General features: G+C 36.4%; 2 protein-coding genes and 1 long non-coding RNA gene across 3 annotated transcripts in view; 2 read left to right on the top strand and 1 right to left on the bottom strand.

The window, feature by feature from the left end:
* Positions 1-15,865, bottom strand: part of LOC124176644 (flotillin-2) — a 478,641-nt gene that overhangs the window by 248,417 nt on the left and 214,359 nt on the right. The window lies entirely within an intron of this gene.
* Positions 338-14,713, top strand: LOC124176651. The gene is made up of 2 exons (XR_006869427.1): positions 338-3,282; positions 14,563-14,713. It is a non-coding gene; the product is annotated as an uncharacterized LOC124176651 (long non-coding RNA).
* Positions 9,863-11,779, top strand: LOC124176648 (esterase E4-like). The gene is made up of 3 exons (XM_046558219.1): positions 9,863-9,998; positions 10,517-10,806; positions 10,871-11,779. The coding sequence occupies exons 1-3, from the start codon at positions 9,900-9,902 to the stop codon at positions 11,082-11,084; spliced, it is 603 nt and encodes a 200-aa protein (XP_046414175.1). The 5' UTR covers positions 9,863-9,899; the 3' UTR covers positions 11,085-11,779.

Here is a 15,865-nt window from a genome sequence, read left to right as displayed (position 1 = left end):
ATCTATTTGTTTTGTTTCTGTAACGAGATCTCAATAGCTTACTATTTGCTTATACGTATCACAATTAATAAAAAGTATCGATTACGGGCCCAGCTGAAGGATTTTTTAGCATAGAAAATCAGTAACGTCAAGTTCTTGTGTATCGTTCACAAAATTATTCAATCAATATCTCCAAGGAATTATCTTAGAAATTAAAATATATAACACACACGCACAAAGACAACTATATATTATATGTATATTTTATATACATATGTATAAAATTCACACGGGTTCGGGAATTTAAACCCTCGCGACTCTCATGTGGACCCCTCAAGGCTTCAATAAGTGAAAAAGAGCAATTTGTTTGGCTACAATAATCTTAAAAACAGTAAAGATCAGCTCTTGGACTTCTTCGCCCCCCCCCCCCCCCCCCCCTCTCCGCCCTTCCCCGATTTTGACGAATTTCGAACAACACTCAAATCCATTCATACAAATGCTATGTCTACGTAATTTTGTGTAAATAATCGATTGAGGGCAATCTCAATTCGTCATGATTGTTAATTTCAAATTCACATTCGAAAAATTGAGATATCTCATCTTGTTTTTCCGGCTTTTGATCCTCCGGCGGTCGATATATCTTTTGTAAATCCGGTAAAAACGAGTGAGTAAAAGAACAAAAAAAAAAAAAAACAAACTAACAAACTCTTAGCAACCTATTTTGAGACGAATAATTTTTTGAATTCACAAATCTTAAGAAATTGAAGATTGGTCCCTTTGAATTTTTGACAAAATTCTCATCGATTTCGAAAATTGCAATTTATGTACACAGGCTACATTCACGTAATTTTCGAGTGGAAACGATTGCATACTATCCCAAGTCACCGGAATCGTTGTTTCAAAAGTTACAATTAAGCAATAACGTCGAAGTTTTATCGTACATTCTCTGCCGTTGATCGAATCTGGTTGAATTTACTGAGTTCCCGCTTACGCAGTTAGTAGAATAAACATTATAAAGTTATAAATCGACTCTGGCAGTAAAAGATATTAGAGTCAACAGATTGCAAAAAGAAAAGAAAAAACACACGATTGAGCTCTTTTCATTTTGCCAGAATTTTCAACAAATCTCGAAAAATGTCCAAATCAATTTCTTGATACGCCATATCAGGTTTATTATTCTCAGACTTAGACTCAGACTCAGACTATTTTCAAATAATTTCAACTTCCTGCCATCTGCAGCGGTTGAGAACTTACAGAAGTACTGCGATTTAATATAAAACAGTGGTGGCATTGTAAATTATACATTATACATTCATTTCTCATGAAGATGAAGTGAGTAACGTTGAAATGAAAATTATTACCTGTTTCGCAACTGTTGAATAACTTTGAAGGGGTTGAATTCGCAAAATATCAGTTTACTGATACTGTATTACAGTTTGCTGAAGTTGAGACATTTGAACAGTTGCAAAATGACGAATCATTCTGAAAATGCATCGTTAGATTACGAATTTCAACTTTGTAATTTCTTCATCTTCTTTCACGTAGTTCTGTTTTCTCCTCCGTTCCGTTTTGTCAAGCATTCGTTCGAATTGGTAAGAACTGGGAAAATGTTAGGGTGGCAAACATCCAAAAATTGATATATTTATTTACGACGAAATTTTTGGCTTCGTTCTACGTTACTTCCGGTATAAGGGCCCCGCTTTTTTCACTCTGACTACGACACTGTGTTCCATATCGCAGTTTCTCTCGATATAGTTTGAAATTCAAATTTGAGTGTCGTCTTTTACGATCCTCCGGTATTTTATTTATAGCGATGATGAAGCCTCCAAGTATATGGTAGCGCAACGAAACGCAAATGAATAATCAAATCCATAAAATGATCGAACAACTTGTTTTGTTAGCAATCTCACAGCACAACCCATTCGGTTTTATGAAAATATTCTTGCGAAATATTAGTTTCTCGGTGTAAAGAATTAAATTAATTCCGAATCAAGACTTGAATCATCTGCATTTAAATTTGAATAAAATTCTCATTCAATTATCAGATTATCGACGTAGAATCAAAAAAATTAACAAATCACCAAGAACTATTCCTCCAGTCACGAACACAGCGATTTACCACAACTCATGAAAGGCTGATTTTATATCATAATGATAAACAGCACGGCGTTCCGTTGGAGGAAGATTTACACATGCCTCGGTAAAGAAAAAAAAAAAAAAAACCGTGGACGGCCGGATGTAAACTAACTGGCAATGCGAAGGAAGGCGATGAAAATTAATTGAACTGACTACCGCATAAATTAATTTCGTAACTGGTGCGGTAATTTGGAAAATTTCACTTCAACGTTGAGTGCACGTAGTTAAACATTTGCATACATCGTTTTCTTCAAATATTAAAATCACGTTACATTTAACCAGGCCCGCATTTGAAATTCATATATGTAACTTTCTAAATGGACATTTATCCACAAAAGGTTTCAATAATGAAAAGGAGGGTAATAATGTCAGCAAAATTATCTCAAAATCTTATTCCATGCACTAGAGCTGGTAAAATTTCAGACTTGGATAGCAAGCTGCCGAATGCTATGAATATATAGCATGCATTTTTATCTCAAGGCATCCAATTAGATAAAAAAAAAAATAAAAAAAAAAAAAATTTAAAGAAAAAAAACGCCACAAATACTGTACTTCACCAACGTTGTATTTTTTGGATTCTTTTGGATTCTTGCTGTTCGTTTGCTTGTCATTTGAAACGAATACAATTTTCAATTACAACGTGACAGACGTTAATTACCGATTGCGTGATTTTTGTTTTATAGCTGTATAATATGTATAGACCGGTATAAATACATGCCGTGTGATTAAATTGCACATCGGCATGTATAAAAAGCGAGTCTCCTGTACGTCATCCTAAAAATATTTTGCAATCACGTAAAACCTACAATAATTCGTGTTGATAAAATTTGATCAGTGAACACCTGTAAGAAAAATTATTTTGCATGGGTGCTCCAAAAAAAAAAAAAAAAAAATATGTGCAAATGATACATATTAATTACCAGAACTTTCACGATGTTGATAATATTTTGAATCTAATTTCGATTACAGCTTTACTTGTAATAGTTATGTAAACAAAGTGTTGATTTTTCGATACTGCAGAAACCGGTAAAATTCATAACTTGACGCAAAACAGAAAAAAAAAGAACATGAGGTAATAAATGATGTTTTGGAAATTGCCATGATCAAGTTATTTTGCATATTACTCTTGATGTAAACGATCTATTGAGAAAAGGAAAGAACACAAAGGTAGTTGATTCACCTCTGCAACTTTTTTTCCGTTCAGATACATAAATTAGTCTTATGCTGTCACTTGTGATCGATATACGCAAATGTACGTAGAAACAACTCACTGCGTAAAATCTAGCGTTGTATATCATGTGCAACAAAGTATTCAGTATACCTATGTATATTTTTTCGCAAGCACTGCGTTATTATTTTCCTGCATAACCCTATCATGATCATTGATGAACACATTGTATGATATGTGTAATGCTCCGAAGTCGGATATGACTCAAGATAACCACAACCGCGTAGAAATTTCATTTGCATTTTTTGTTCAGAACTCATTTTCTCAGAGTTCAACAGCTGCTACAAATTAGCACTTAAATCCTGTTCATTTAGGAAACACACTGAGCACGTATAAAGTGAATTCACAATGAAGGAGAAGACTTGCTTCCAACTTCGATTCACTGTTGATTTTGCAACAATAAATAAAAACGGAAGGCATGACACAATATATGCATAATTTGCTAAGTTGATGTTTAATACAGAATGTACGGAAATTCGAAAGTCTTCGTTCGACGAAGTAGCTAAGGCCGGAAATTGTTTTACAGGTTCATTAGATGCCTAGTAACATATCATAAAGTTTGTCAAAAAAATGAGGTTCGGATTTTCGCGTCGCATTTTTTTGAAAATTGATAAAGTTGTAATTTCACGTATTTTTTTCCGTTGGTCTTAGAAAAAAAATGGTTCTTGCAAAAGTTGTCCGTCATGTTGCCCTCTGTAAAATTAGTCCCATACAAAAATCACGTATCGTTGGTAGTTTACTTGTAAATTACCTATAAACACGGACATCGATCGTTTTGTTTATCGCTATTAATTCTGTGAATTTTCAATGAAATGCTTTGAAACTCGTCCAACGTGTAGAACAATCATTTCTCCAATTTTTTCAACAAGACCAAAAATTTTGCGCGAAACTCCAGGCCTGATTTTTTTGACAAACTTCATGATATGTTTCTAGGCTAGCCAATGAACCAGTAAAAAAATTTCCAGTCTTGTGTTCTTCATCGAGCGAAGTCATGTAAATTTCGACTGGATTACAAAGATTTATTTTGGATTTTCAGGCTGGTCAAAACAATGTTTGAAGTAGATAATTTAGAAAAAATGAAGAATGAACAAGTGCAGCTGTGGTTAGTCAAATTGAATTGGATCAAAACGATGTCGTCGCCTCATTATCAGAAAAAACCAGCGCATGCATACGAAGAGTTGAGTTATCAACAGTTTTTTAGACATCGTTATACTATTCTGGAATTTTTGTAACTGAAAAATGTTTGATTTTTACGGGGCAGTGCTCAGGTAAAATATATGCGAAAAACGAATTTATTATACCTGTTTTCGAAAATGACGTTCAATTCCAGTAGATTCCTGCTTTTTCTGAATTATTTACTGCATTACAAGTCCTCTTTTTTGTTGATTCAAGGATTTATCAGGGGTACGTAGTATATGTATAGCAAAAACAATGAGTAAATGGAAGAATTAAGAAATGAATACTAAAAAAGGGTCAAAACGATTTCGTCTTAATATGGAGGAACGAAAACAAGAAGTAACGGATTTGCATTTAAAGAGCATATAATACTATTCTAAATTTTTTGTAAATGATGAGCTTGTACCATATACCTAATTTGAGTGGATCGTAGCTGACTTTGGAATAAATTGGAATTGGGGATTAGATAATAGATAGGTTGAACTAGTATCAATTGGTCAGAGTCTTGAGCAGATATTATACTTATTTTCTTAAGTGTCGATCGACACCGATTAGTATTAAATATAAATACGGTGTTTTGTTTTTACATTGAATAAGTGACCTACAGAAAGATTTGAGGAATATCAGAGAGAGGTCAACCGACGAACAATGGTTCCATTTATTGCGAAGCAGACATATTCTTCAAGCAGTAAAAATGCTTCAAGAACATTCATTACTTCTGGTTAGTTCCATGACGGTCACTTTGAATACAGTGTCAGTATAACTTATATGCATGCGAAAATCTGGCCTTTGTCACTTGGATACGAAAATTAAAGAAGATAACACTTGACCACAACTCAATCTTTATAGATTTCACACTCATTTTGTTGCGCGACACGGCACATAAGCCAAGCAAAGAAAAACAGCAGTTGGAAATTTGCTCAACTGCGAGACAGCAGACATTTTTCACGATGGTGTTGCGAGTGACGGTGAAATGTGTCCTCTTTACAATCTTGTCAAGTTTATTATTTTTCGGTACAAGTTATGGTGAGCCAGAAGTGACGATTCTTCAGGGTAACCTGCTGGGCACGACTATCACCACTAGAAACAATCGGAGCATTTCCGCTTTCCTCGGGATTCCGTATGGCCAGCCACCGATTGGAAATCTCAGGTTTGCCGAAATAGCATATTCGTAAATTATGTACGAATAAAACAAACGATGTTAAAAGTTGGGTGTGAATTATCTGAGAGAAGTTTAACGGCGGTCATTGAATACGATACTACATACGTGGTACGACATGAATTTTGGGTTGTGTCGCAAGTCGATAAGATAAACATGTAATTGAGTTGACGATGACGCCATTCCATTCACGGAAGAAAAAATTCAGCTCGTGGAACTAAATATTAGATAGTTAGTTGTAAACAGTTCGTCGAACTAAACGTTCTGTTATTGGAAGAGCACTGCATGGTTCGTATAACTGACTGTTAGTCAGCTGTCATAGCTGTACGTTGTTCAGCTCTCTCAGCTAAACAGCTTCGTTCGAAGAGCTAGACCAGAATTTTTCGGCTCCGCTCACAGCGCTTATTATTAAATAGTACAATTATATTGCTATTAGTATTATTTTTCATCATTATTATCATTATTTATTCAGTGTCATTTACATATTTGAATGGACTATTTAAACAATTATCTATCAACTGTATTTAAATCATACTCATGAAATTTGAAGGTTATGAAATATGTCAACGCACCAGAGCACAGCGCAACTTACAGCTCTTAGAGCAAAACCATTCAGCTGTGAGAGCTGAACAACTTGCAGCTATCAGAGCTGACTAATATATAGTTGCTGTAACTACAAGATAGACCGTAAAGTGCGTATAGTTACTGGAGCTGTAGAATACAGCTCGCCGAACAGAATTTTTTTTCCGTGTTGTATGGACTTTGAAACGTATCGCACAAAAGCGTTACATTTCAGTGTTCTACCTTTCTTTAATTAGATTCTCAATTTTATTCACGTCAGATTCGCGAACCCCGTGGCAGCCGGAGCTTGGAACGGGACTCTAAATGCCACTGCAGATGGAAACGAATGTCCCCAGGCGTTTGGTAGCACATTGGGCAGCGAAGATTGTCTGTACCTCAACGTTTACACGCCACAGGTTGATAAACACAAAATTTTAAAATCGATATCACTTTATCGCGTGATTTGAGAGGTTCGAAGATGCTTGACTGATTCGACTGATACAATTACAATACTCACGAGTCATTTTGAACTGCATCAACGAACGGAACTGCACTCACCTAGAACAAACAAGAAAAGAACACTAGTTAGATTGATTACCAACCGAATATATGAAAGTTATCTTCCACTGCAAGGGAGCTATGAAAGTGATATTTCAATATTCTGCATCCACTAAGAATTAATTGATTTCGCACTGCATTTTCAAGCCAATATTTTTAACCTCTTATGACCTCAAATCTTCACAGCTTCCGGTGAACACAAGCACTCTGCTTCCAGTGATGGTTTGGATCCATGGAGGAGCTTTTTTACACGGCAGTTCAAGCTCTGCCACTTTCTCGCCAGACTACCTTTTGGATTCTGATATCGTACTCGCCCTGCCGAACTATCGGATCGGGGCTTTAGGATTTCTGAGTACTGGCAACGAAGTGGCGGCTGGGAATTGGGGGCTAAAGGACCAGATCCTGGCTCTCAAGTGGGTGCAAAACAACATCGAATACTTTGGCGGTGATCCTGATCAAGTCACACTTTTTGGACAAAGTGCTGGAAGCGCTTCCGTTCATCTCTTGTCACTCTCGAAAGCGGCGGAAGGTGAAAACAGGTTTACTTTACTGTCTTGATTCAGATCAAGACTCTTAAGCTCAACAAATCTCTTGTTAGGCTCTTTGAATACATCGGAAACATCCCTTCCTTCTTTCGAAATTCGAAATGACTAATTCAATATGGCGAAAAGGAAAACAGACGAATCATTCTATTTCTAATATCGATATGTTGGCAGACTCATCATTTTCAAGTGCGACGTGAATTTGACTTCTGATGAAAAAAAAGAAGAACAATAAAATGGCGTCACATTTGTGTAGTTTTCTCGACCGGTAACCATTACAGAGTACGTCACCTGAAATATTTTCACACACATGCCAAAGTCGGCGGTCATATTGTTAGGCATTATGGAAGAACTCGATTCGATAATTTATAATTAACTCACTGGCAATGACGGACATTCAAGAGTCAGTACAAATCACGATCTCGAATGTTCGTCAATTAAAAGTAAGATATTTCATGATATACAAAGCTATGTATCAACCTGCAAATTACTGTCTCGAAACTTTACAACAACGCACGAGACTTATGTAAGTGGAAATGGCCAAAATTATCCCTGTTTCTTAGGTTTGAATAATAATTTCACCAATTACTGGTCTCACGTGTTGACGATACCTCAGTGACAATAGTCCGGTCACTTTGAACGGAAATAAGCGTTGAAAGTGCATCAATTTGGAAGATGATTTTCCTTCACAAATCGTTTGGAGATGGGTGGCGGAGGGGGGAGGGAGATGTGAAATTCAATCATCGTCTTATCCTGTCTATTGTTTACTTTTACGCACGAACAATAAGAAACCAACTTGTAGGGAATTTTATAACTTGGGTGGTGTTTTTTGTTTCTAGGATAACTATTTTTATATTTATAACCGAAAAAAGTGGAGGTGAAATCTAATTATTGCGGCGTCATATTTATTGTCAACTTTCATGCATAAACGATGATCAAATCCCTCTAAGTTTGTTCATCATCGTTCCTACGTAAATTTCAATGATAAACGAGATAATGAAACCATCAAATCCCGTCCCCACTCCTGCAGGCCCAAATCGAGAAATATCAATCTTACGGAAAAAATGGTAATTGCCCAAGTTGTAGATAATAGAAATCGCTTCAAGATTGGTTTCTACCATTACTAGCGTAAAGTTGAGAATGAACGAGTAACTCAACAAGTAAGAGAATCTACATGTAAATTCAAGATGGCGATTGAAGGTAGATGGATGGATTCCCGAAAATCCAGTTAATTAGTAGAGATGACCCCCACCTTTCTAACGATTCGCGAAGGAAAATTTTTGTTCTAAATAAACGCAATCATTTAAAATTCCGCTGTGACTGGTCTGTAGCAGGATTCGACTCTAGTGGCTCGATTGTATTTAACTTCGGTCCACTGTAGATCTGTTATTTTTCCCACATTAAAACCGCGCTAATTTCTTCTCGAACAAGAGGAGCAGATAAGCCTCATCACTACAGAACGGACCTTCACGACACGAATCATTTCGATCCACAGGACTATTCCACAGATACATAACGCAGAGTGGGTCGGCTCTGTCGACTTGGGCCCATTTGCCCAGTGCAGGATACGCAAGCCGTGCTTTTCAGCTCGGTGGCTACGTTGGCTGTGACAACGACACCTCGAGTGCCTTGATCGAGTGTTTGCGGACCGTTAATGCCTCGGATATCGTCGCCTCAGCCTCACAGTTCAACGTGTGGGAGTTCATCCCAATTGTTGTGTGGGGCCCGACTGACGAGCCAGACATCGAAGGCGCGGTGCTCACCGACAGTCCTACGAACTTGTTTGCGAAGGGTGAATTCTGCGATTTGCCTTGGATGACAGGAATCGTCCGAGACGAAGGGATCTTGATGACCGGAGGTACGTACTCGATATTTCAAAGATGCTAGTCCAACTGCAAGTACTGAAATTTTGAAGTGACGACATTTTTATTATTAAAATAATTTTTAGCTGTAGTTACCATGCAGCTCATGATGACTTTAATTTTGCTACCGTAGTCAGAATAGCTATTAGGTATTACCGTTCTTTCTTGATACAGTTACTCGTACTATCCATCCTCGTTATTTTCAACCCTGGAACGCCAACGGGGTGTGAAAAAAATACCACACATGAATTTACATTTCTCGTCGCAAGAGAACAGCTTACCCTTTTTTTACCTTTCCAACTGATTTTTGATCACTTTGTTGGAACTTGAGCAAAAATTTTTTTGGACCGCGTGATTCTTTATTAAAAAACGAAGAAAATGAGACTATAGGACCCTTAATGATATGATGTACCCGAGAGATGGAGTTCACAAGATTGCGGCGTTTTCGACCCCCGTTAGTCGAATAGCTAGAAATAAAATGAGATCATCGTTCTAGGGTCAAGATAGTTTGATGTAGATGCAACAATGAAGTGATATTAAGGTCTCAGTAGTGAAGATACGTTACTTACTGAATCAAATTTTTCTTAATGTACTTTGAATTGAAATTCATTTCGTTTTTGCCTGTTTGAACAGCGTTGTATAGCGACGACGAGAAGTTTTATGACTTGTTGGATAACTTCGATCTCGTGCTGCCCGAGATGTTGACCTGGAATTATCAGACAGACTCAGGAGCCGCTTGGGTCAAGGCTGTGAAGACGTTTTATTTCAACGACGATTTTACAACAAACTCGACTGAGGTGGGTGAGATCTTGACCCTCAAAATTTGTCTTTTCGTCACGCGCCTTTAGATTCCAAGCCGGTGCGAATAGGAATTTGAAATTTTCCAACCGCTGTAGTTATGGCAACACAAACGATACTTTCTGCAGTGGTGTAATTTTCAGGCGAATGAATTAATCGTGTTAGAGATCAAAAGTAGCGATGTTTTCCTGTGAAAAATTATGCTTATGAAAAAGTCTTTCTCGCCCAAAAGGTTCACGATCCTTGAAATCTAGTGTATCTACACGACGAATGAAATCTTGTGAAATCATTTGAGGTCTGAAATTTCAATTACACGAAATTCCTGAAATTCATGGAATCCTATGAAATCTTTCGCATTCGTCCGAAATCTACCCATAATTCTTTGAGATCATGTGATATCGTATATTCTCGGAATGCTGTGTACAAACAACAAAACGATGGAGTCGTCAGCCCCCCAATCCCGCCAGTCACTAAAATGACACTATTGACTATATCTGACTATATGATTTGCCGTCAGCTGCTCACGAACCTAACTCGTCTTGTTGGCGACGCTAACTTCATCTATCCAACCTTGGACGGACTCCAACAGCAGCTTCCTCTGGCTGTGAATCCCCAGTACTTTTACTTGTTCAATTATCGAGGGACCTACAGCCTCGCTGCGGGAATACCCGACGCCGTTATGCACACCGACGATGTCATCTACCTCTTTCCACTGAGGTCGATCGTGGGAGGTGATAATTTGACTGACACTGATTTTGAAATGGTGGACAACATGGTGCAACTCTGGACATCATTCGCGATCAATGGGTGAGTTGTTCAGAATTCGAAATATCGTATCAAATTCAAAGCCAACGATGCCCTGACTTTTCAGGACACCAACGGTCTTGGCTTCTGAGGAAAATGTCACATGCACTGAATACTCGACGATGGACAATTATCTACGAATAGGCAACCAGTCCGAAGTTACGCTGTCGATGGAGTACTCTCTTTTTAAAGAGCGCATGGAGTTTTGGGCAAATTTGGTCCATGCCGAAGCGTCTGCAGCTACCTTGACGAACACCTCGGCCGGAACCTTAGCCCCTTAACTTATCTGCTCAAAGCTCATATAACCGATTTTGCGCTGGCAAATGTAAAAAGTACTTTGTTTATGATAATTATAACTTCCTGGGACGTGTTTCTTTCTTCTAAGGAACTAAGTCGGCAATACATTAATACTTTCATTAGACTTCCTCACGAGACAGTCATGCATTGAGTGTTTATCAAGTTATAAAATTCATAAGCTAAGAAAATCTGTTCATACGGATCAAATTTGCAAGTATGTTTGAGCGGTATGAATCGAAGCATCGATATCTGGTGGTGAACTTTTTTTCATAATTCCAGTATCTATTTGTTTTGTTTCTGTAACGAGATCTCAATAGCTTACTATTTGCTTATACGTATCACAATTAATAAAAAGTATCGATTACGGGCCCAGCTGAAGGATTTTTTAGCATAGAAAATCAGTAACGTCAAGTTCTTGTGTATCGTTCACAAAAATATTCAATCAATATCTCCAAGGAATTATCTTAGAAATTAAAATATATAACACACACGCACAAAGACAACTATATATTATATGTATATTTTATATACATATGTATAAAATTCACACGGGTTCAGGAATTTAAACCCTCGCGACTCTCGTGTGGACCCCTTAAGGCTTCAATAAGTGAAAAAGAGCAATTTTGTTTGGCTACAATAATCCTAAAAACAGTAAAGATCAGCTCTTGGACTTCATCGCCCCCCCCCCTTCCCCGATTTTGACGAATTTCGAACAACACTCAAATCCATTCATGCAAATGCTATGTCTACGTAATTTTGTGTAAATAATCAATTGAGGGCAATCTCAATTCGTCATGATTGTTAATTTCAAATTCACATTCGAAAAATTGAGATATCTCATCTTGTTTTTCCGGCTTTTGATCCTCCGGCGGTCGATATATCTTTTGTAAATCCGGTAAAAACGAGTGAGTAAAAGAACAAAAAAAAAAAAAAAACAAACTAACAAACTCTTAGCAACCTATTTTGAGACGAATAATTTTTTGAATTCACAAATCTTAAGAAATTGAAGATTGGTCCCTTTGAATTTTTGACAAAATTCTCATCGATTTCGAAAATTGCAATTTATGTACACAGGCTACATTCACGTAATTTTCGAGTGGAAACGATTGCATACTATCCCAAGTCACCGGAATCGTTGTTTCAAAAGTTACAATTTCGAAGATCGAATCTGGTTGAATTTACTGAGTTCCCGCTTACGCAGTTAGTAGAATAAACATTACAAAGTTATAAATCGACTCTGGCAGTAAAAGATATTAGAGTCAACAGATTGCAAAAAGAAAAGAAAAAACACACGATTGAGCTCTTTTTATTTTGCCAGAATTTTCAACAAATCTCGAAAAAGTCCAAATCAATTTCTTGATACGCCATATCAGGTTTATTATTCTCAGACTTAGACTCAGACTCAGACTATTGTCAAATAATTTCAACTTCCTGCCATCTGCAGCGGTTGAGAACTTACAGAAGTACTGCGATTTAATATAAAACAGTGGTGGCATTGTAAATTATACATTATACATTCATTTCTCACGAAGATGAAGTGAGTAACGTTGAATTGAAAATTATCACCTGTTTCGCAACTGTTGAATAACTTTGAAGGGGTTGAATTCGCAAAATATCAGTTTACTGATACTGTATTACAGTTTGCTGAAGTTGAGACATTTGAACAGTTGCAAAATGACGAATCATTCTGAAAATGCATCGTTAGATTACGAATTTCAACTTTGTAATTTCTTCATCTTCTTTCACGTAGTTCTGTTTTCTCCTCCGTTCCGTTTTGTCAAGCATTCGTTCGAATTGGTAAGAACTGGGAAAATGTTAGGGTGGCAAACATCCAAAAATTGATATATTTATTTACGACGAAATTTTTGGCTTCGTTCTACGTTACTTCCGGTATAAGGGCCCCGCTTTTTTCACTCTGACTACGACACTGTGTTCCATATCGCAGTTTCTCTCGATATAGTTTGAAATTCAAATTTGAGTGTCGTCTTTTACGATCCTCCGGTATTTTATTTATAGCGATGATAAAGCCTCCAAGTATATGGTAGCGCAACGAAACGCAAATGAATAATCAAATCCATAAAATGATCGAACAACTTGTTTTGTTAGCAATCTCACAGCACAACCCATTCGGTTTTATGAAAATATTCTTGCGAAATATTAGTTTCTCGGTGTAAAGAATTAAATTAATTCCGAATCAAGACTTGAATCATCTGCATTTAAATTTGAATAAAATTCTCATTCAATTATCAGATTATCGACGTAGAATCAAAAAAATTAACAAATCACCAAGAACTATTCCTCCAGTCACGAACACAGCGATTTACCACAACTCATGAAAGGCTGATTTTATATCATAATGATAAACAGCACGGCGTTCCGTTGGAGGAAGATTTACACATGCCTCGGTAAAGAAAAAAAAAAAAAAAACCGTGGACGGCCGGATGTAAACTAACTGGCAATGCGAAGGAAGGCGATGAAAATTAATTGAACTGACTACCGCATAAATTAATTTCGTAACTGGTGCGGTAATTTGGAAAATTTCACTTCAACGTTGAGTGCACGTAGTTAAACATTTGCATACATCGTTTTCTTCAAATATTAAAATCACGTTACATTTAACCAGGCCCGCATTTGAAATTCATATATGTAACTTTCTAAATGGACATTTATCCACAAAAGGTTTCAATAATGAAAAGGAGGGTAATAATGTCAGCAAAATTATCTCAAAATCTTATTCCATGCACTAGAGCTGGTAAAATTTCAGACTTGGATAGCAAGCTGCCGAATGCTATGAATATATAGCATGCATTTTTATCTCAAGGCATCCAATTAGATAAAAAAAAAAAATAAAAAAAAAAAAAATTTAAAGAAAAAAAACGCCACAAATACTGTACTTCACCAACGTTGTATTTTTTGGATTCTTTTGGATTCTTGCTGTTCGTTTGCTTGTCATTTGAAACGAATACAATTTTCAATTACAACGTGACAGACGTTAATTACCGATTGCGTGATTTTTGTTTTATAGCTGTATAATATGTATAGACCGGTATAAATACATGCCGTGTGATTAAATTGCACATCGGCATGTATAAAAAGCGAGTTTCCTGTACGTCATCCTAAAAGAATTTTGCAATGACGTAAAACCTACAATAATTCGTGTTGATAAGATTTGACCAGTGAACAACTGTAAGAAAAATTATTTTTCATACGTGCTCCAAAAAAAAAAAAAAAATATGTGCAAATGATACATATTAATTACCAGAACTTTCATGATGTTGATAATATTTTAAATCTAATTTCGATTACAGCTTTACTAGTAATAGTTATGTAAACAAAGTGTTGATTTTTCGATACTGCAGAAACCGGTAAAATTCATAACTTGACGCAAAACAGAAAAAAAAGAACATGAGGTAATTAATGATGTTTTGGAAATTGCTATTGAGAAAAGGAAAGAACACAAAGGTAGTTGATTCACCTCTGCAACTTTTTTTCCGTTCAGATACATAAATTAGTCTTATGCTATCACTTGTGATCGATATACGCAAATGTACGTAGAAACAACTCACTGCGTAAAATCTAGCGTTGTATATCATGTGCAACAAAGTATTCAGTATACCTATGTATATTTTTTCGCAAGCACTGCGTAATTATTTTCCTGCATAACCCTATCATGATCATTGATGAACACAATGTATGATACGTGTAATGCTCCGAAGTCGGATATGACTCAAGATAACCACAACCGCGTAGAAATTTCATTTGTATTTTTTGTTTAGAACTCATTTTCTCAGAGTTCAACAGCTGCTACAAATTAGCACTTAAATCCTGTTTATTTGGGAAACACACTAAGCACGTATAAAGTGAATTCACAATGAAGGAGAAGACTTGCTTCCAACTTCGATTCATTGTCGATTTTGCAACAACAAATAAAAACGAAAGGCATGACACAATATATGCACAATTTGCTAAGTTGATGTTTAATACAGAATGTACGGAAATTCGAAAGTCTTCATTCGACGAAGTAGCTAAGGCCGGAAATTGTTTTACAGGTTCATTAGATGCCTACGAACATATCATAAGGTTTGTCAAAAAAATGAGGTTCGGATTTTCGCGTCGCATTTTTTTGAAAATTGATGAAGTTGTAATTTCACGTATTTTTTTCCGTTGGTCTTAAAAAAAAAATGGTTCTTGCAAAAATTGTCCGTCATGTTGCCCTCTGTAAAATTAGTCCCATACAAAAATCACGTATCGTTGGTAGTTTACTTGTAAATTACCTATAAACACGGACATCGATCGTTTTGTTTATCGCTATTAATTCTGTGAATTTTCAATGAAATGCTTTGAAACTCGTCCAACGTGTAGAACAATCATTTCTCCAATTTTTTCAACAAGAACAAAAATTTTGCGCGAAACTCCAGGCCTGATTTTTTTTGACAAACTTCATGATATGTTTTTAGGCCAGCCAATGAACCAGTAAAAAAATTTCCAGTCTTATGTTCTTCATCGAGCGAAGTCATGTAAATTTCGACTGGATTACAAAGATTTATTTTGGATTTTCAGGCTGGTCAAAACAGTGTTTAAAGTAGATAATTTAGAAAAAATGAAGAATGAACAAGTGCAGCTGTGGTTAGTCAAATTGAATTGGATCAAAACGATGTCGTCGCCTCATTATCAGAAAAAACCAGCGCATGCATACGAAGAGTTAAGTTATCAACAGTTTTTTAGACATCGCTATACTATTCTGGAATTTTTGTAACTGAAAAAT

This window comes from Neodiprion fabricii, chromosome 2 (assembly GCF_021155785.1).
Source record: "Neodiprion fabricii isolate iyNeoFabr1 chromosome 2, iyNeoFabr1.1, whole genome shotgun sequence".
In the NCBI taxonomy this organism is placed as follows: Eukaryota; Metazoa; Arthropoda; class Insecta; order Hymenoptera; family Diprionidae; genus Neodiprion; species Neodiprion fabricii.
Note: the sequence above shows the minus strand (reverse complement) of the source record. Positions and strands in the feature narration are given on the sequence as shown.